This window comes from Onychomys torridus, chromosome 7 (genome assembly GCF_903995425.1).
Source record: "Onychomys torridus chromosome 7, mOncTor1.1, whole genome shotgun sequence".
Taxonomy (NCBI): Eukaryota; Metazoa; Chordata; class Mammalia; order Rodentia; family Cricetidae; genus Onychomys; species Onychomys torridus.
The window spans coordinates 65,438,002-65,455,371 of NC_050449.1; the positions used below are offsets into that span (position 1 = coordinate 65,438,002).

General features: G+C 39.3%; 1 protein-coding gene across 12 annotated transcripts in view; it reads right to left on the reverse strand.

Annotated features, from left to right (window-relative positions):
* The window catches only part of Tcf12 (transcription factor 12), a 275,275-nt gene that overhangs the window by 7,939 nt on the left and 249,966 nt on the right, over positions 1-17,370 (reverse strand). For 5 of the 12 annotated variants that reach the window (XM_036192281.1, XM_036192283.1, XM_036192288.1 and 2 more), the window contains 6 exons: positions 16,486-16,559; positions 15,469-15,540; positions 14,399-14,605; positions 6,249-6,363; positions 5,478-5,640; positions 2,842-3,074 (listed from right to left, as the gene is read on the reverse strand). In XM_036192281.1, the coding sequence (XP_036048174.1) occupies positions 2,842-3,074; positions 5,478-5,640; positions 6,249-6,363; positions 14,399-14,605; positions 15,469-15,540; positions 16,486-16,559 (864 nt within the window). The remainder of the gene's footprint in view (positions 1-2,841; positions 3,075-5,477; positions 5,641-6,248; positions 6,364-14,398; positions 14,606-15,468; positions 15,541-16,485; positions 16,560-17,370) is intronic. The other 7 variants (XM_036192285.1, XM_036192287.1, XM_036192290.1 and 4 more) reach the window with 3 other exon arrangements.

Below are 17,370 nucleotides of genomic sequence, written 5' to 3' on the forward strand. Positions count from 1 at the left end.
CACTGGCTGGTCTTCTTGAGGCCCTGAGTTCAAACCTTAGGACCCAGAGGGTGGCACAAAACTGTCTATAACTGTAGAGTCATGTGATCTGATGCCCTCTTATGGTGTGCATATTTAAATGCATATACATGAACCACGTAAATACATCTTTAAAAAACAAGAAATGGAAAAGTAAGCATAGGTATCTTGCTTATGACAGTTTCTTAACTTAATTTTTTGTTTCTGTTATAAGCACATGCTATAGGGGGCCAAGTGCCATATACATCAGTTTATAGACTGATTCAAAATGCCTTAATGGATACAAAGGGAACGTTTAAAATTAAACTGTAATGAGTAAAACATTCACAGAAATGACAACTTTTTTGTATGTTTGTTGTTTTGAGACAGGTCTCACTCTGTAGCCCAGGCTGGCCTCAAACTCAGAGATCTGCCTGCCTCTGCCTCCTGAGTGGCACCATGGGGGAGGGAGGGAGAAGAATGAAGGATGACTACTAACCCTAGGTCTGCCTGTCCTAGGAGAGACTCCGGTGGAGGTTGGTCAGATACAGTCTGAAGCACCACTGTAAACCAAAAGGGGCCACACTAGGCTTACTAAGCCAGGTCAACAAAGTCTACCTTTACCAAAACTGCCAGGCTCAGGACTGCAAGTAACCAAGCCTTCCTGAATGAACAGATTACCAGCACAGTCACTGGCAGCTGATGAGATACTGGGCAGAGGGCATCTGAATGCTTTCCAAGGAGTCTTGAAAAGGAGCTGTAAGACAAAGGCTCTGGACTTCGGCCTTTTAGTCTAAAAATGTAAGAAAAGGCCTTCCTGAGATTAAAGCAATCCCTAAAACAGGTGCAGGTCAGTGTATCTTAAGGTCATCCATCTCTAATCAGTAAAGAATCCCACAGACAGCTCAGAAAAAGTCAGAACTATCTTCATAACTGTATAGATATGAGGTAGTTAATAGGTAGATGGACAAGCCTGGATGTTTTCTCCAACTTGTTTCTGGTCTAAGTGCCTGCAGAAGACTGCTGCAGAGTCACATGTTACAAATGAACAAGGTCTACTTGTGAAAGGCAGGGTTTCTAACTTTTTTCAAATAATGAAACATTTCTTGTTTTAATGGCTTGGATTTGAACTAGGTATTTCCACTCTCAAAGGTTTTTAAAAAAATAGCTCTCTTTTTCAGCAATAATGCATGTGGGAATGAAAAGGTGCTGAACAAGAATAAATCCTGGCAGCTTTGCTGATCATGCAGACTTCCACACAGAGAGGAGGCAGCTTTAATAGTAAATTGCTGGTGAAATCAGAATTAAAGCATCATGGGTTGAAAAGGTAAGGGAGAACATATCTGGACTTCCTCACACTGGTGCCCTGTTGCCTTCAGAGTGGGCCAAGGGTTCATTACAGTTCAAGAAGTGCTGGTGGTGGTGGTGGTGGTGGTGGTGGTGGTGGTGGTGGTGGTGGTGGTGAGGGCAGACAGGCAAGGCTGGAGAGATAGCTCAGTGATTAAGAGTACTGGCTGCTCTTCCAGAGAAGAGTTCAATTTCCAGCACATGGCAGCTCACAACTGTCTATAACTCTAGTTCCAGGAGATCTGACATCTTCACACCAATGCACATAAAATAAATTAAAAAAAAAAAAAAAGAATTAAGGGTGGTGTAATGAATATGAGAATGGCTGGCTAAGGAAAGAACAATGTTCCTGTTACCATCACATGAGCAACAACCAGCCTTTGTGTGTTTTACAGGAGGCTGTAATTTTTCAAGATCTGGTGTCATGAACATTTATCCTCTACATACACTTCTAGGGTTTTGAACAAGATGAGCATATATGTGGTTTTAGGAACAGGGTGACTATGTACCATTCATATACATCACACATATCAGAGGGACATAGAGATGAAGAATTTTGAGCTACTATCAGTTTTTATGAAAGTTTGTACCAGTGATTCCCTGAGTTGTCATCTTCAGTGATGCTGAGGGATTATGATTGTAGTTTTTAAGCACTTGCCTACTCTACTCTATTTAAAACCCAATAAAAACATTTAGATAATCCAACACAAACAGGAGGGAAAGAGAGTTGCTCACAAGCAAATGTGGTTCAGAGCCATGTTTATTACTTCCTTGCAAAAAGGTTGTAGATAAAGCATTAGCAACAGGTGATTGCTGAAAGACCAGCTAGTTGATGGAACCCTCCGACCCCCAGGGCAGAAGTGTCTACTATTTGATAACTGCTCAGCACAGAAGAGCTGTTGTGACAGATACACACTAGACAAATGAAGTTGTAAAGCTTTTGGGGATCTCATCAGACTTCATGAAAAAGGAATAGTTGCCTCAATCAAGTGTAAACCCTTTCAAACCAGACACATGTGACACAAGGGTATGTCTTAGAAGTTTATGGCATTTCTAATAGAGATCAATAAAGCAGCCCTGAGATCTGACATGGGTGTAAAGGACACCAGTGTGATAGAGACAGGGGGAGCTGTATTTGTAGATGCCCCAGGGTAAAGCATGAGGAAACCTAGCACTGAGGAAGGAATACAACGTGGTGGAGAGTGCAGGTGTAGACAAATAAATCCAACAGTGAGAGACAGACTGAGTCCACAGGAGCAAATGCACTCCAAGCCTAACAGAAGGCTGATGCTGCTTGTTCTCTGCCCCATTTCATAAGATTGGTCTCTACAGGTTTGTGGAGAAGCTCTCAGTCTGTAGATAATGAGTCTAGGAAGTACAGGGAGAGCTGGATCCTGATGGCTCAGACAGCAGTATTCAGAGAATTTTCAGACAACTTGCCTAAGCAAAGCACAGTTAACAAATGTCTGATTGTCTGTCTCTGCTGGACTGACTTACCTCTAACTTGCTGTTCTAGACTAAGGATGACTGCCACAGCCTGATGAAGAATGAGGAGTTTTGTCTGAGGTTTTTCACTCTTCAAATGAAGCTGACACATTCGGCCAAGTTCCTTGAATGCCTCATTAATATCCCGCACTCGCAGGCGCTCTCTGGCATTGTTAGCCATCCGCCTTTCCTTCTCCCTTTCAATTTTCTGCTCTGGATTCAGATCCTCATCTTCATTGGTACTGCTGGAAAACAGTAGAAGAGTGTCTATTAGCTTCCCTGTAGATCTGCTGACTGTGCCAAATTATAAAGTATGCAGGTGAAAATGGAAAGTACAACCCCTACTAGACAAGAGTAACAGCTGCACTTAGCTGTGCCTGGATATTCCTTTCCTTTTATCTCTGCACCTGAATAGTCATTTAGTTAAGTTGTACCATGATTTTAATACATTTTTCATCATACATTTTAGCATAAAATCCTCTCTATGAAAGTAAATTATTCATAAACAAGAAACATAACTAAATTCTACCACCTTGTTATACAGACTGGATCCACACATCAGCAGCCTCAGTGTTACCAGGACCATTTCAACACAGACTTTCAAGTCTACATCCAATCTACAGACCCAGAAGCTGCATCTTAGCAGGCCTCAATGGATTCAAATGCACAGAGTGCTGAGGTCCTGACCTGGAGCAGGAGCACAGCATGCACTCTGGCAGTCACCTGGTGCACAAGGGCCAGAAGACAAGACACAGATGGGCTCAAAACATAGTTTTGATGTTGATGATGTGATGACGGAAAAACTGGGAGATTTGGGGGAAAAATTTTTTTTGAAGGACAAACTGGCTTATATATATTGTTGACTATTTGGTGCTACAAAGTAGAATCAAGTAGCTGTGACAGGGACAACATGGCCCATAAACTGTTAAGTTATCGATGATCTGGCCCTTTAGAGTAGAAAGTCTGTTGATTCCTAATGGACATGGAGAGAAGAAAGGATACAAATTATCTCTTAAAATTTGTTCACTGAGTTAAGATGACTAGAAGTGGTTTAGAGTTCTCTGACTGAATTTACTTTCTCTTTATATTCTTCCTATGAGTAAGACGTATATTGAAACCACAGCATTGTAAAAGTTCATTTTTCTTGGGGCTGGAGAGATGACTCAGAGGTTAAGAGCACTGACTGCTCTTCCAGAGGTTCTGAGTTCAATTCCCAGCATCCACATGGTGGTTTACAACCATCTGTAGTGAGATCTGGTGCCCTCTTCTGGCCTGCAGGCAGAACACTGTATACATAATAAATAAATAAATCTTTAAAAATCAAAACAAAACAAAAATTCATTTTTTTCAAGAGAAACATTTAGGCTTTGAGAGCTGTGAGAATTTCAAAGGCAAAGGAGTTTTTTTTGGGTGAAAATGAAAGAAAGGGTCATGGTTTCTTTTAGCTCCATCATTGCAGTCTCCTCTGCATTATAACACAACACACAAAACACATTAATTATCAAAACTTGTAAGGGATATATTGTTGACAAATGATTTGTATGCCATAAATAAGATGCACTGAAAATACATTAAGTCCTGCTGGGTTTCGCTGATCATGTGTGTAATCCCAGCAACTTGGAAGGTTGAAGCAGGAAGACCATGAGTTCAAGACCAGCCTAGGCTACAATCACCTGATATATATATATATAGCAATATTTCCTTTTTTCTTTTTTTAAAGATTTATTTATTTTATGTGCATTGGTGTTTTGCCTGCATGATGTCTGTGTGAAGGTGTTAGATTCCCTGGAACTGGAGTTACAGACAGTTGTGAGCTGCCATGTGGGTGCTGGGAATTGAACCCAGGTCATCTGGAAGAGCAGTAAGTGCTCTTAACCACTGAGCCATCTCTCCAGCCCCTCAAATCACCTAATTTTAATGCAAAACTAAAACTTAAAAAAAATCTGAAGGAAGGCAAAAAATCATTTGAAAGTAATGTATTAATGTGTCCAAATTCATGTTTGAAGGCAAGTCAATTTTAATTTCCAGAAAACTCTGAGTATCACTCTATTCTTTTTTACATTTTTCTCAAATTACTGCTGAAATCAGGAAATAGCAAACCTACTCTATGAAGGGCCAAATGGTAAACACTTCCTGTTTTGTGAGCCAAATGGTGTCTGTGGCAACTACTGAAACCTGCCAATGTAAAGCAACCTGGCCACAGACGACATAAACCAAGCATACGGTGGTTTCCAATAATACCACATAACAAGCAGCAGGCTGGTGCCTGTATGAACCACAGTGGAGTCTACCATATACTTAGTTCTTTAATAGATCAAATATTTATTGGCCGACATAAAACAGACAGTTGAGCCTGTCCTCTCACGGCCTTTTGAGCAACTGAGACAAGGTAGACAGTTCCTTTTTCTACGTAGACACAAAGGGATGTGAAATCACACCTTCAGTCAAACATCCACACGCCTTCTCTTTAGAGATGGGAGGATGAAATGGGTAAATTTATATTTAAAAAATAAAAATAAAAAAAGAAAATCACTGCCTGGCACCTAGACTGTAGTTGGCTATTACTAACGCATGGCACCCTTTAATGTTCCAAGACTTTTTTCCTCTAGGGCAAACCTGTGAGATTTAAGGGCTGGACACTAACACACCTTGTTCTACCTCTAGACGAGACCTTGATGTCTTTTTGGGAAGACTCATCATCTGATTTCATGTCATCTGATGAAGGAGGCTCATGAAGGTTCTCATCTTTTTCTTTGTTTTCAGTCTTGATTTCTGTTGGAACAACATTTCCAGATTGATTTTGCAAGCCACCTAACGAAGAGAGAAAGAAACATAAAATATAAGTCTAGATTCACATGTTCCAATCAAGATATTCAAAGCTTTCTAGAGGATAAATTTACTTGGGGGTTTAGGCTGTATGAAACATTCTGGAGGTAAAGGAATGTACTTTATTTAGAGCCAGAAAGAAACTGCTAGAAACTCGTGGTCAAGAAGTCAGCAGTCCTAATTTTACCTATATATTTGCATTCTTCATAAAACTATATTGTACTAAGGACCACAATTTTTTTTCTTTAAAAATTTTATGTCTCTCCAGTTCTATTAGAATCTCTAAAACAACATATTGTAATTCAAAGTTCTCAACAGACTAAGAAATCTATTTCTCACTGACTGTAGGGACTGTGCAGGCTCACTCATGAGAGGAAGGGATCAGGAGACAGGACAGGAGCAGAACAGGCAGAACAGGCAGGCCACCACTGAGGACTACACAGTGCTTTTCAACCAGCTACAGCCAGCATAGAGTTAAGCTGGCTCAGCCAAGATGGCTGAATAAACACTAGACACTGACCCTCTGCATCCACAGACATCAGTTCAAATAGACATTGTTTTCTATAGTACTACTCAAAAAATGACAAAGTTACCTCTGTAGTTTTCTGGTGTTTTATGGTTCAGGTCTGTGTTTGAGGCAGCAACAGTACTAGACAGGACTGAATGATTACCATTGAGACTGACTGAATCTTCTCGGTGAGGTCCAACCTAAAGAGAAAAAACAACAACAAAAAGAAGTCACAAAGTGGCCAGTTTTTTTAAATTTATTTTTTGTGACAGGTCAGCTGGCAGCCTGACCCTGAACTCCTTAATTTAAGTGACTCTCGTGCCTTAGTCTTCTGAATAACCAGGATTGTAGGCCTGTACCACTTCACTCGGCTCTGTATAACTCTTATACAGGATTTTATAGAGAATACAGTACTACTCACCTGAATTTAACAACTTTTTTTGGGCATTACTTTTTCTGAATTTCAGTGAACATTTTATTTTAAAGTACTTGACAATAAAGTATTTGAATCCAATGTTATTTAAAAAATAAGTTTCAAATTTTAAAATTCCATAGAATGTTGTTAGTAAAAGCCAAAAGGGCTGCCAATGAATGCCACATCCTAGCTAGCTAAGACACTCTAAAAGGGACAGGACTAGAGAGAGCCCATAAGCCCCAAACCTACTCTTCATACCTGCTCCTGTGTTGATTAACCAGCCCCACACTGAAGGTACTACTGGTATTCATCTAACTGGCATCTTCCCACATCTACAGTAGCTTATTTTTCCTCCCTCTCACCTGTAATGCAAACCTAAAGCAAACTAAAAGGCTTTGCACCCCTGGGCATTGAAATCCTCATTTTTATTCTAAAGCTTTAAGAAACGTAACCCAAGCTGGAGCTGACCCAAATGAGAAGATAGTGTACTATTTAAGAGAAACAGGTTACAGATAAAGCTTTTTATTAGAACAGTAGCAGACTTGTCAACTAGAATATTAGGCTTTAATTAAACAGTTTACTACCTGGATTAGACAGGAGAAATGTTTTTCAACAGGTCCTTCAGCCTTAACAAGTTATCAAGCATTGAATGCCCCAAGTAATTAGTGTACCTTTTTATCTTTTTATGACTGTGGATTTTATCCTAAGATGTATAAATATCCTTATATGGGTTTATCCTTTGATTTCCTGTGAGCTAAATGAAAAGACCCAAAGCAGAGTTTCAGGGGGTCATCTGCCAGGGGGTCCGCTTAGAATACACCAGGTGTCTACCATACTTTTACCCTTATTCTCATCTTTAATGTACTCTTTAGTGTACTCTATGGTTACTTTTTACACAAAATTATCTGAGGATTAGCCACCACTGAGAATTACTCTGTCACTGTTCCCTTTGGACATTCAAGTCTGTACTTTTTCCTCCTAAATTATGTAAATTTCATCATGCATTAGAATCATACCTTAAAGCATAGAAGGACCATAAAAATGACGTCAGACTTCCAACCTCTCCCCACTTTTAAAATTTCGGGCGTTAGTTTCCCTGTCCCATTAAAGGTTCTAAAAACCCCTGAAGAACTGAGCCTAACAGTTAGCGAAGAGAGAAGACTGAAGGAGAGACTTTCAGCAGTGTCAGGGGCCTCTGACATAGGACAGCCTGGTCAATCTGTCCTTAACACTTACTTAGTGCCTTCCTCCTACTGACTGCCGAGAAGGAAGGCCACTTGGAAATCCAATTCTGGGGCTGAGGTCACACAAGCCTGAGGTCAGGTACTTAGATCATCCCCCAGCACCCACATAAAGGTTGGGCGGGAGTGACAGCAGCTTGGAATCTCGGTGCAAGGAAGACACAGGCAGAAGACTCCAGAGCAAGCTGGCTAGCTAGAGGAGCTTGACTGACCAGCTCTGGCTTCAAGTGAGAGACCCTGACTCAATATATAATATAAGGTGGGGAGCCCGGGAGGGGGAGAGGACACCAGATGTTAACTTCTGACATATGTGTGTGCAGGCATACATGCACTCCATGAATACACAAACAGATCCCATTTTATGAAAAGACATGGGATAAACACAACATACAGCTGCTAACTTGAAGTGCCCACTTATTTTAAAGGTGAAATACCATAGAGAAACTTCGGTTCACAAAATCTCTGGGAGATAAAGCAGAAGCTGAACTTTTTGTGAATTTGTGCACTTAAAACTTCACCAGATCTTGTTAAGAGATGCTAATTCTATTTTTATCTAAATTCTGAATTTATCAAAAACAAAACAACACCAAAGGAAATGGCCTTATAAACTTCAAAATACACAAGCAAAGCCCAGCGTGAGCAGTCACAGCTGAGTTGTTCAGAGACAATGCATCTGCTGACCTCCCATTTCTTTGGCTTCAACAGCACCATTAAAAGAAAAACCAGACTTTTTGCACCTTAGTAAAAAGTACTGCATGGACTCTTTCCCGACAAAAGGCTCTGCAGCAAAGGGTCATTACTCTTTTCTTGAAAGAAATAAGGCAGGGTGTCTTATTTTGGAATACAGATGCTTGCAAGTATTTTTGCCTCGATGGAACAAAACAAGGTTATTTTCTTACAGAAACTCACATTACTAGCCTCCAAAAACTTTTCAATTGATATACATAGTAAAAACATAAACCTTTAAAATATGGTCCCAGACTAGCAGAAAGCTTGAAGTCTGGAGTTTCCCATGTTAATGCAGTCAGCAGAAACTTTTTCTTTGTAACTTGATTCCCCCTTTTCTGAAGAATTTGACTTCACAGTTTTAATAGTTCTCTTCAGCCCTCGCCCACCCTGGCTCCCATATCCTTCCTTTAATCTGTGGCTCCACAATGATATGGCTGTCTACATGAACAACAGGTGTATAAACAGTTCTTTGTCTGCACCCAGAGCCTGTGGGCCAGCCAGATAGGACCATTTTAATTGTTCATCTCGTTAGCATACAGCTGACAGGCTGCTACTATTTGAGGAGTAGCAGGGAAGGCAGACCCTAGGCCTGCTATGCTCTAAATTTCAATTCTTTTAAGAACCTCACTTCAGAATAAAAGGTCTAACCCACTAAATGACTTAGTCTTGCACACTGAGCCTTTACAATGTGTGTACAGCTTGACTTTTGTGGAATAACCTACAAGGAATTTCTTTTCATTTTTCAATCTGCCCAATGACTTTAGTACTCACAATGGAAAACATGTTAAATCTAATTAGTTGATGAATTAAAGAACAGACTTCAAATTTATCAGTATGAAGTTCTCCGATTGTGTTCTAATAACTAGTCCATTTGTACTATTTGTCAAATATTATTGTTTTTACTATGAACCATTATCAACATATAGACTAATTAAATGATTTTTAAACACTGTCTTAAAATATTCTGTTGGTTCATCCTATTTGTTGTTTCCTTAAACCTTATATTTCCTTAGTGTATAATTTCTATTATTTTCCAAAAAATTCTAAATTTATTTCTAAATTTAAAAACACTATCTAAACTGAAAACAAACAAACAAAAAATCATAATTTTCATTTAGGTGAAAAATGGACTAAAACAGGAGGAGTGGTTATAATTCTTTTATTCAGATGAAACCTAGACACATAATTTTCTATAGTATGGAAGCCCATACTAAAATTAACTCCTGTCCAAAAGGGAAAACAAGAATATTTAAAGTTAGGAGGGCTGAGAAGCCTGCTCACTTGGCCTTGCAAATTTGAGGCTGTGAGGTTAGATTCCCCAGAACCCACACAGGAAGCTGTGGCAGGACAGACACACAGTCCTACTGACAGGAGGCGGGGACAAGAGGGCTGCCGGAGCTGGCCAGCTAGCCTGCCCCATACGGTGAGGTTTCAAAACGAGGGCTTGTCTCAAACAAAAAGTGGTCACTGATTAGAGAGCCAGGCAGGGGGGTGCACACCTTCAATCCATCACCTGGGAGGCAGAGGCAGGCGGAGCTCTGAGTTCCTGGCCAGCCTGGGCTACCTAGTGAGTTCCAGGGCAGCCTGGACTATACTTGTCTTGAAACCTTGTCTTGAAAAACCAAAACATACTAACTAAATAAATGATACCCAGTGTTGTCTTTTGACTTAGGTATACATGAATGTGCAAACATGTGCAGCCAATTTGCCCCATACAAAGATTTCAAATTATTTCACATAAGTGATAAAAGGCTAAGAAACTCCGAATAAAATTTTATTCTATTTTCTTGACACCAAAATCCTCATGCAATATCAAACACTAATTTTAAAAGATCTATATAAACTTCTATAAGTCTTGTAACAATAAAAGGAGATCTATGGAGAGAAATTCATTCTGTACCATCAAAGACCTTTTAAGAATTTTAAAAAATGTTTATTATTACTGCACACCACCGTATATGGGTAGAAGTCAGAGGACAACTTTGTGAAATAATTTCTCTCATTTCTATGTGGGTTCGGAGAACTGAACTCAAGTCTTCAGCCTTGCGTTGTCTGCTGACGAATGCCACAGAGGCACCTTGCTCATTTCAATAACTTTTCTAGGACTGGCATCAAGCTTCGCCGGCAAACAAACACAATCTCTTGGCAGGGTCTGCACCTGCAAGATGCTACCTTGTTGAGCATAGGTCCCAGCCCCCACAGGATTTCTCTGTGTAGCTTTAGCTGTCGAGGAACTCACTCTGTAGACCAGGCTGGCCTTGAATTTACAGAGATCGCCTGCCTCTGCCTCCTGAGTTCTGGGATTAAAGGTGTGCGCCACCACCATGACCACTGGGCTTAGAGAAGGGAAAGGTTCTTAACAGCTGAACTATTTTCCTGACAAAGAACAGTGGCTTAAACTATCCATACAGACTTTACACTAATGGTAATCTTGTTCACTGATCTACTTGCTTTGAAGGCCTGAAAGATGAGCTACTGTTTCTACTTTGTTGAGATGTAGATACCTATATATCAACTTTTTATCCATTTCAGCACATCTTGGCTCATCTTAAATACTTAAAACTACCTCAACAAAACTCCCAAAGTAGTTATTAAGACATCTTATCATGGTAGCACACATCTTTAATTCCAGCACTTGGGAGGCAGAAGCAGGATCTCTGAGTTCAAAGCCAGTGCCAGCCCAGTCTACATAATGAATTCCAGGGCAGCCAAGGCTACACAGTGAGCAGCCCGCCTAAAAATCAAACAAAGAAACACTCCAAGAAAAAGGAAAGCAAAGAAGAACAAAACAAAACCCAAAAGGAAACCATGCCAACCTCCATTTTATATATTAATAAGTCAATTTATCATCAAAGTAAGGAACTGACAAAGCAGGTCTGTGGATAAATCTTGTCTTCTCTTCTGTTTTTTTAAATAAGGGAACCTATTTCTGTAAATAAATGATACTGGAATTTAGCTATGTTCATTTTTCCCCCATATGTCAAAGGCTGCTTTGTTTTACAACATCAGATTGTGTTGCTGTAGGGATGGGGGTAGAGCTCAGTATTAGAGTCCTTTCCTACCAAACATACCCCAGACTCAATCCTTCTTCTCCTCAGAGTCAAAGAATATGACAGAGATCATGCAGTATGCAAAGCAGAAGACAGCGGCTATGCCTTTCCTCTTTCCCTTCATACAGAACCAAAAAAGAGTCAAATCTTTTCCAAATGCTAGGAAAGAAAGCAGTATCCTGTTTAAACCTACAGTATGGATACTCAATTACAGAGTAATGTCCTTAGAATAAACTCACCGAACAAATACTATTTGAATGTCCTGGTGAGTTCCTGAAGACAGGAATAACTTTACTCTTTAAGTTATAAATGGAGTGATGGTCAGGTGGTGATGGTGCACACCTTTAATTGGGAGGCAGAAGCAGGTGAATCTCTGAGTTAGAGGCCAGCCTGGTCTACAGAGTGAGTTCTAGGACAGCCAGAACTACACAGAGAAACACTGTTTGGAAAAATCAAAACCAACCAACCAACCAACCAAAGTGATGAAAATAAAATTTTTGAGAAAGACTGTCTCATAAAATCCTATTATAAACTGATTACTTCTGGGGTCATTTTATAAACAACTATTTTTAGAGATCAAATACAAATATTAACTAATATTAAAGAAAGAGTATTCACATTTCTGATAAAAAGGGAAAATAGTTTTAGAATATGAAACCACATATATTTTTCTTTTTAGTCAGTTAGAATATATGGTCATGAAGGACAAAAAAAAAAAAAAAAAAAAGAGATTAACTCTTGAAGCCTAATGAAACAGACACAAACGTGTCCCTAAATCATACATCCTGTGAGAACAAGGTTGGGTACTGCGCACATGAGCAAGGAAGGCTGAGTCTTCCTGTGAGCACCTATCTACTCCATCCTTTGGTCTGAACTCAGACTCAGCTAAAAGCTGACCTTGGAAGGATGAGAGGCTCACCAGAGGGGGTCAGATCCTCTCAGATACTTTCTGAGTTAAGCCTGTAGCAATGCGTGATCTCTACAACTTACATACTACTGATTGTTTATCGATAGGGTGGAGAAGGTAGACAGTAGGTGGCAACTCAACAGCACGTGCCCTGTAAAGACACTGGACACAGCTCGGGCTTAACTGCTGCTGCAGAGTGAGTACTAGTAAAGAGCTTAGGAGGGAATACAACCTGCAATGCTTCAAAGGCCAACCTGAGACTGAAAATAATAAAATATGATTTCAGCAACTTGTCAGTGAATCTGGTGCTCTACATCTGACTTTCTATATCTATGGTTGCAAAATACCATGTTACTAGTCTAATTATACCACTAAAATTTTTCTTTTTGAGACAAGTTCTCTGTATGTAACACTAGCTGGCCTTAAAATCAGAGAACCACATGCTTCCTCTACCTCTTAAGAGCTGAAACTAAAGGCATGTACTACCAAGCCTGGCTCTACTAAAATATTGCTAATAGTCATAGTCAAGACAATTCATATCTGAGTTTAATAATTAATAAATGTTTTCATATTAGTTTATCAGCAAAAACTAATTTACAAGGTGGTTAAAATTTAAGATTTCCTGACACACAAACCAAAATACACAAGACAAAACCAACATCCCTAACTGCTAAAACATGAGGTGGAAATACTGAGATAGAGACCAGGTGGCTGTTTGCTGCATTCTGTGGACATGCAAATGTGAAGACCTGGAATCAATACCATTTTACAGAAATCAGGCCCTCAGCATTGGGGTACTTAATTACTGAGGAGATAGGAGAGTTTTAGTCTTGATCACATGGCTTATAGCCTGAAATCTGTTGCAAGGGAAAATATTTTGTGGCATGCAGTAAACTTTAAAAACCATGCAATAAACATGCAAACATATGGTATCAGTCACACAGCAGATTAAAAATGAATCTTTAAAAGACAATTTGGATGAAAAATAATGTAAGACATTCAACACAGATTTTTTTTTTTAAATGTATATAGCTTTAGAAGTCTATTCTTCCTTTCTAAAGAATTACCATGTTTTTAAAAGATGGATCAGTCTAAAAGAGTTTCCTTTGCTTGTTCCCTAACAATCATTTCTAGTTGCTCCTTTATCCCAATTTTTTTTCTTGATTTGGAAAAAAGGCTAAATTTGGACCTGTACAAATTAAGAGTTTCACTTTTTAAATTTTTGCTATCGAAGGCAAGTTCCAGATCATAACAAACAACTTTTCTAGTCTAGAAAAGTTTTCTGAATTAGAAAAACTTCTTCCTAGACTGGGTTGTCTTGTTTTCGTTTTTTCCCCTAAACTGTGATACATGAACCTACAAACATTTAGGTACATGAACCTAAAACTGAACCTAGGACCTCATACTTGCTACAGAAGTGCTCAATCATTGAGCCACATCTCCAGTCCACATTTACTTTGAAACAGGGTCTTACTAAGTTCCCAAGCTGGCCTTGACCTTGCTCTTCTCCCAGTTCAGCCTCTGGAATAGCTGAGATGACAGGCCTCTGACACTAGTCCCAGCTAGTCTAGGGCCTTTAAAACTCAGTCTTGCTTTACAGGCTATGCTATTCATTCTTCCTACTCACTACCCAAGGCATACACTGTCATTCTAGTGAGTACAGATCTGGAAAAAAGACCAGTCTGAAAGCTAAAAGATCTCTGTACAAAGTTTTTTCTTTTTGTATGTGGCCACAGCAGAATTTGACAGGTTGTAGCCAATAAAGGAAATTTTAAAAGGCTCCTTTTAACATTCCATTCAAGAAAGAGATACTCCTCTAATCCTTTCCTCCAAAATTTCATGAAAAATAATTAGGATAATAGGAGTTATTGCACATAGATGAGCATGATTTACCATTGAAGCTGATCGACTGTTTGTAACAAGGCTTGATCCTCCATAGTTTGAACTAAGGTTTCCAATTGGTGCATTATGGGATGGTCCCAATAAACTGTGTATATCACTGTGGCTAGTAGGCAGACTGGTAGAAGGTCCAACTGCATGGTTCCTCAGCACATGGATAGCATCATCCAGTCTGTCTAAACGGTCCTCCATTCGAGACTGCTGTAAGAATCAAAAACAACACAGGGCGGTTACTGCTGGTATCTACTCAATTTACTAAGCTTCTACATCTCTTATTCAGGGATATCTGGAAGGCAGCAAGTGCAATGCAGTATTAACTAGCTTCAAATCAACAACAACAACAAAGGCAGCTATCTTCTGTCATTGCTTTATAAGAGGAATTTACCAATCTATCAGGTTATTTCTTTTAGTTTCTATAACAAATGAAGGCTACTATGTCAATACTCAACTGTACTTTAACATGATCTCTGAAAGATGTCAATTTGGGGAGAGGCTCTCAAATCTATTTAGTTTTTAAGTTTTAGGTGAGAAAAACATACCTTATCTTCAATAGTGTACACATCAGATAAGCGCTCGCGCTCTCTCTCTCTCTCTCTCTCTCTCTCTCTCTCTCTCTCTCTCTCTCTCTCTCTCTGGAGACAGGGTTTCTCTGTGTAGCTTTGCGCCTGACCTGGAACTCACTCTGTAGCCCAGGCAGGCCTCGAACTCAGAGATCCACCTGCCTCTGCCTCCCGAGTGCTGGGACTAAAGGCGTGCACTACCACCGCCCCAGATAAGCTCTTTAACAAAACTGAAGGAAAGACATCTACTGCCTAGGTCACACATGCCTTATACACAAACACATTAGGATTCTGACAACCAAAAGCACATGCCAGTAGAGCTCTTAAAAGAAGCCATTCTCAACAGACAAATCTAATTCTAGCACCTCTACAAGAGCTGCAATGCTCATCTGTTTGATTTTTAAAAGACGCTGGAGTCTGTACAGCTTGATAATTTTAAATGGATAAGGGACGTTTAAGTAATTTAAACACACAGAAAAAGGCACCATCTAAAAGAAATAGTACCTCACAGACATCCTTTAAGAAGGACATTGCATCTTGCAAATGCTCGTGAAGTTGCTGCTCAACTCGATTTTTCTGGCAAAGTCAAGACAGAACAGGAGGCAAAGCACAGGTTAAGATTAACTCCAAAAGAGATGAGGAAATAGCTGATGTGCTTGTTGGCATAACCTGTTAGTAAAGTTAATGTGGAGATCTGCAAGGTCTACTTGTATTAAGTTCTGAAAAGGCTGGGATTTAACAGAGACTCACAAGGTTAGCATTTAAACAGCACACACTGCTTGAGTTTGCTTGCAAAATATGTGAGAAGACAACTTCTCCTCAACTTAGAATATTTTGTTAGGCACAGAAAAAGAGTGTTTCTGTTTGCAACGTAGAATTGCTGAATGATATCGTGACTCAGCATATCACCAGATCAGGCTGATTTGTTTATTTTTATTACACTTTGTGATTCTGGTCACAAATGTAAGCACATAAAAGCAACAGTAGTGAACATCCTACCACAAATCCTTCACCATGGAGGACTAGTCCTATTTGTCTGGCAAGCAATGCTTGTGCGATATGTACGTTTTTATTATAAGAAGATATCAGAAATACTCTTATAATAAAAATTCATATCAATTAAAAGTATAATATAAATATAATAAACAATACATGATTTTGAATCAATGGATTTGATTTCTTGTCTTTTTTAAAATAAATTTCCTCTTACACATAAACACTGACAGTATAAAAAAATTAAGTCGTATATTTTTCAAAGAAACAAAAGTCTTTCAGTACTCCTTTAATTCCATTTGTCTTATGTCCCAAAAGACAGATAACAATAAGGACACCTCAAGTATCATATTGTCTGCTAACTCAGGTCGTCTGTTAGCAAGAATGTGAGTAATGCTATACTACTGTTTGTTTCTTTACTGTTATATAAGACTTAGAAACAACAACAGCAAAACCACCACTAACAAAACCCCTCTGAACCCTAAAGCAAAAGTCTGTAACAGCTGGAAAGACAGTAGAGGCTCTTACCAGGGAGTGAAGCGAGTTTTCATAGCTTGGGGATGATGGTGCTTGCCCTCCAGCTCTGGGCCACTGACCGGTACCTGTCATATCAAAAAGCATTCACATGTATGGATGAACTCAGTGTCTTGGTGATGTTAAGGAAAGGGTAAAAATACTCAGTAATAATAAACGAATAATGGAAAGCTTGTTTACCATTCAGCATACTATTAGCAACTTATAAGCACAAAACATTGGAAAACTTTTTAATTAATATATCAATTTAGTAAGTTAATTAAACAGGAAAAAGTCCGTAAAACACAGCTAGCATTATGTTTGTATATTCTTTAGACTTTGTCTATACACATGTGCATCTTTGAAAATGCACATCTTTTTAAAATGTTTGCTTCCCCATAATGGCTTTACAGTGTATGTAATGCTATTAATGATGATATTAATACTTACTGTTTGTACCATAATTTGCTTAATTACTCACATCTTTTATCACTAGCAATTTTTTTTTCCCTTTGAGACAGGGTCTCCCTATGTAGGCTGTCCTAAAATTTGCTATGTAGACCAAGATGGCCTTCAACTCAGATCCGCCTGCCTCTGCCTCCCAAGTGCTGGGATTAAAGGCGTACGCCGCCACTCCACAGCTGGGTTTCAACTGAGCAGCAATGCTATTCTGATTGTTACCACAATATATAAGACTTTCCTCCTCTGGGGAGTACATTTCCAAATGAAGTAGTATTTCTCAACTTAAAGAGTGTACACACATTCATGTGCATCTTCTGACAGTGCTCCTAGCCATGCATGGATGAAGCGGTTTCAAAGGCTAAAATGTACTAGGTGCACCAGCTAAAAAAATGTTTAGGTGGGGAGTTGATCATAGGCTAAAGACCCCAAGTTACTGAT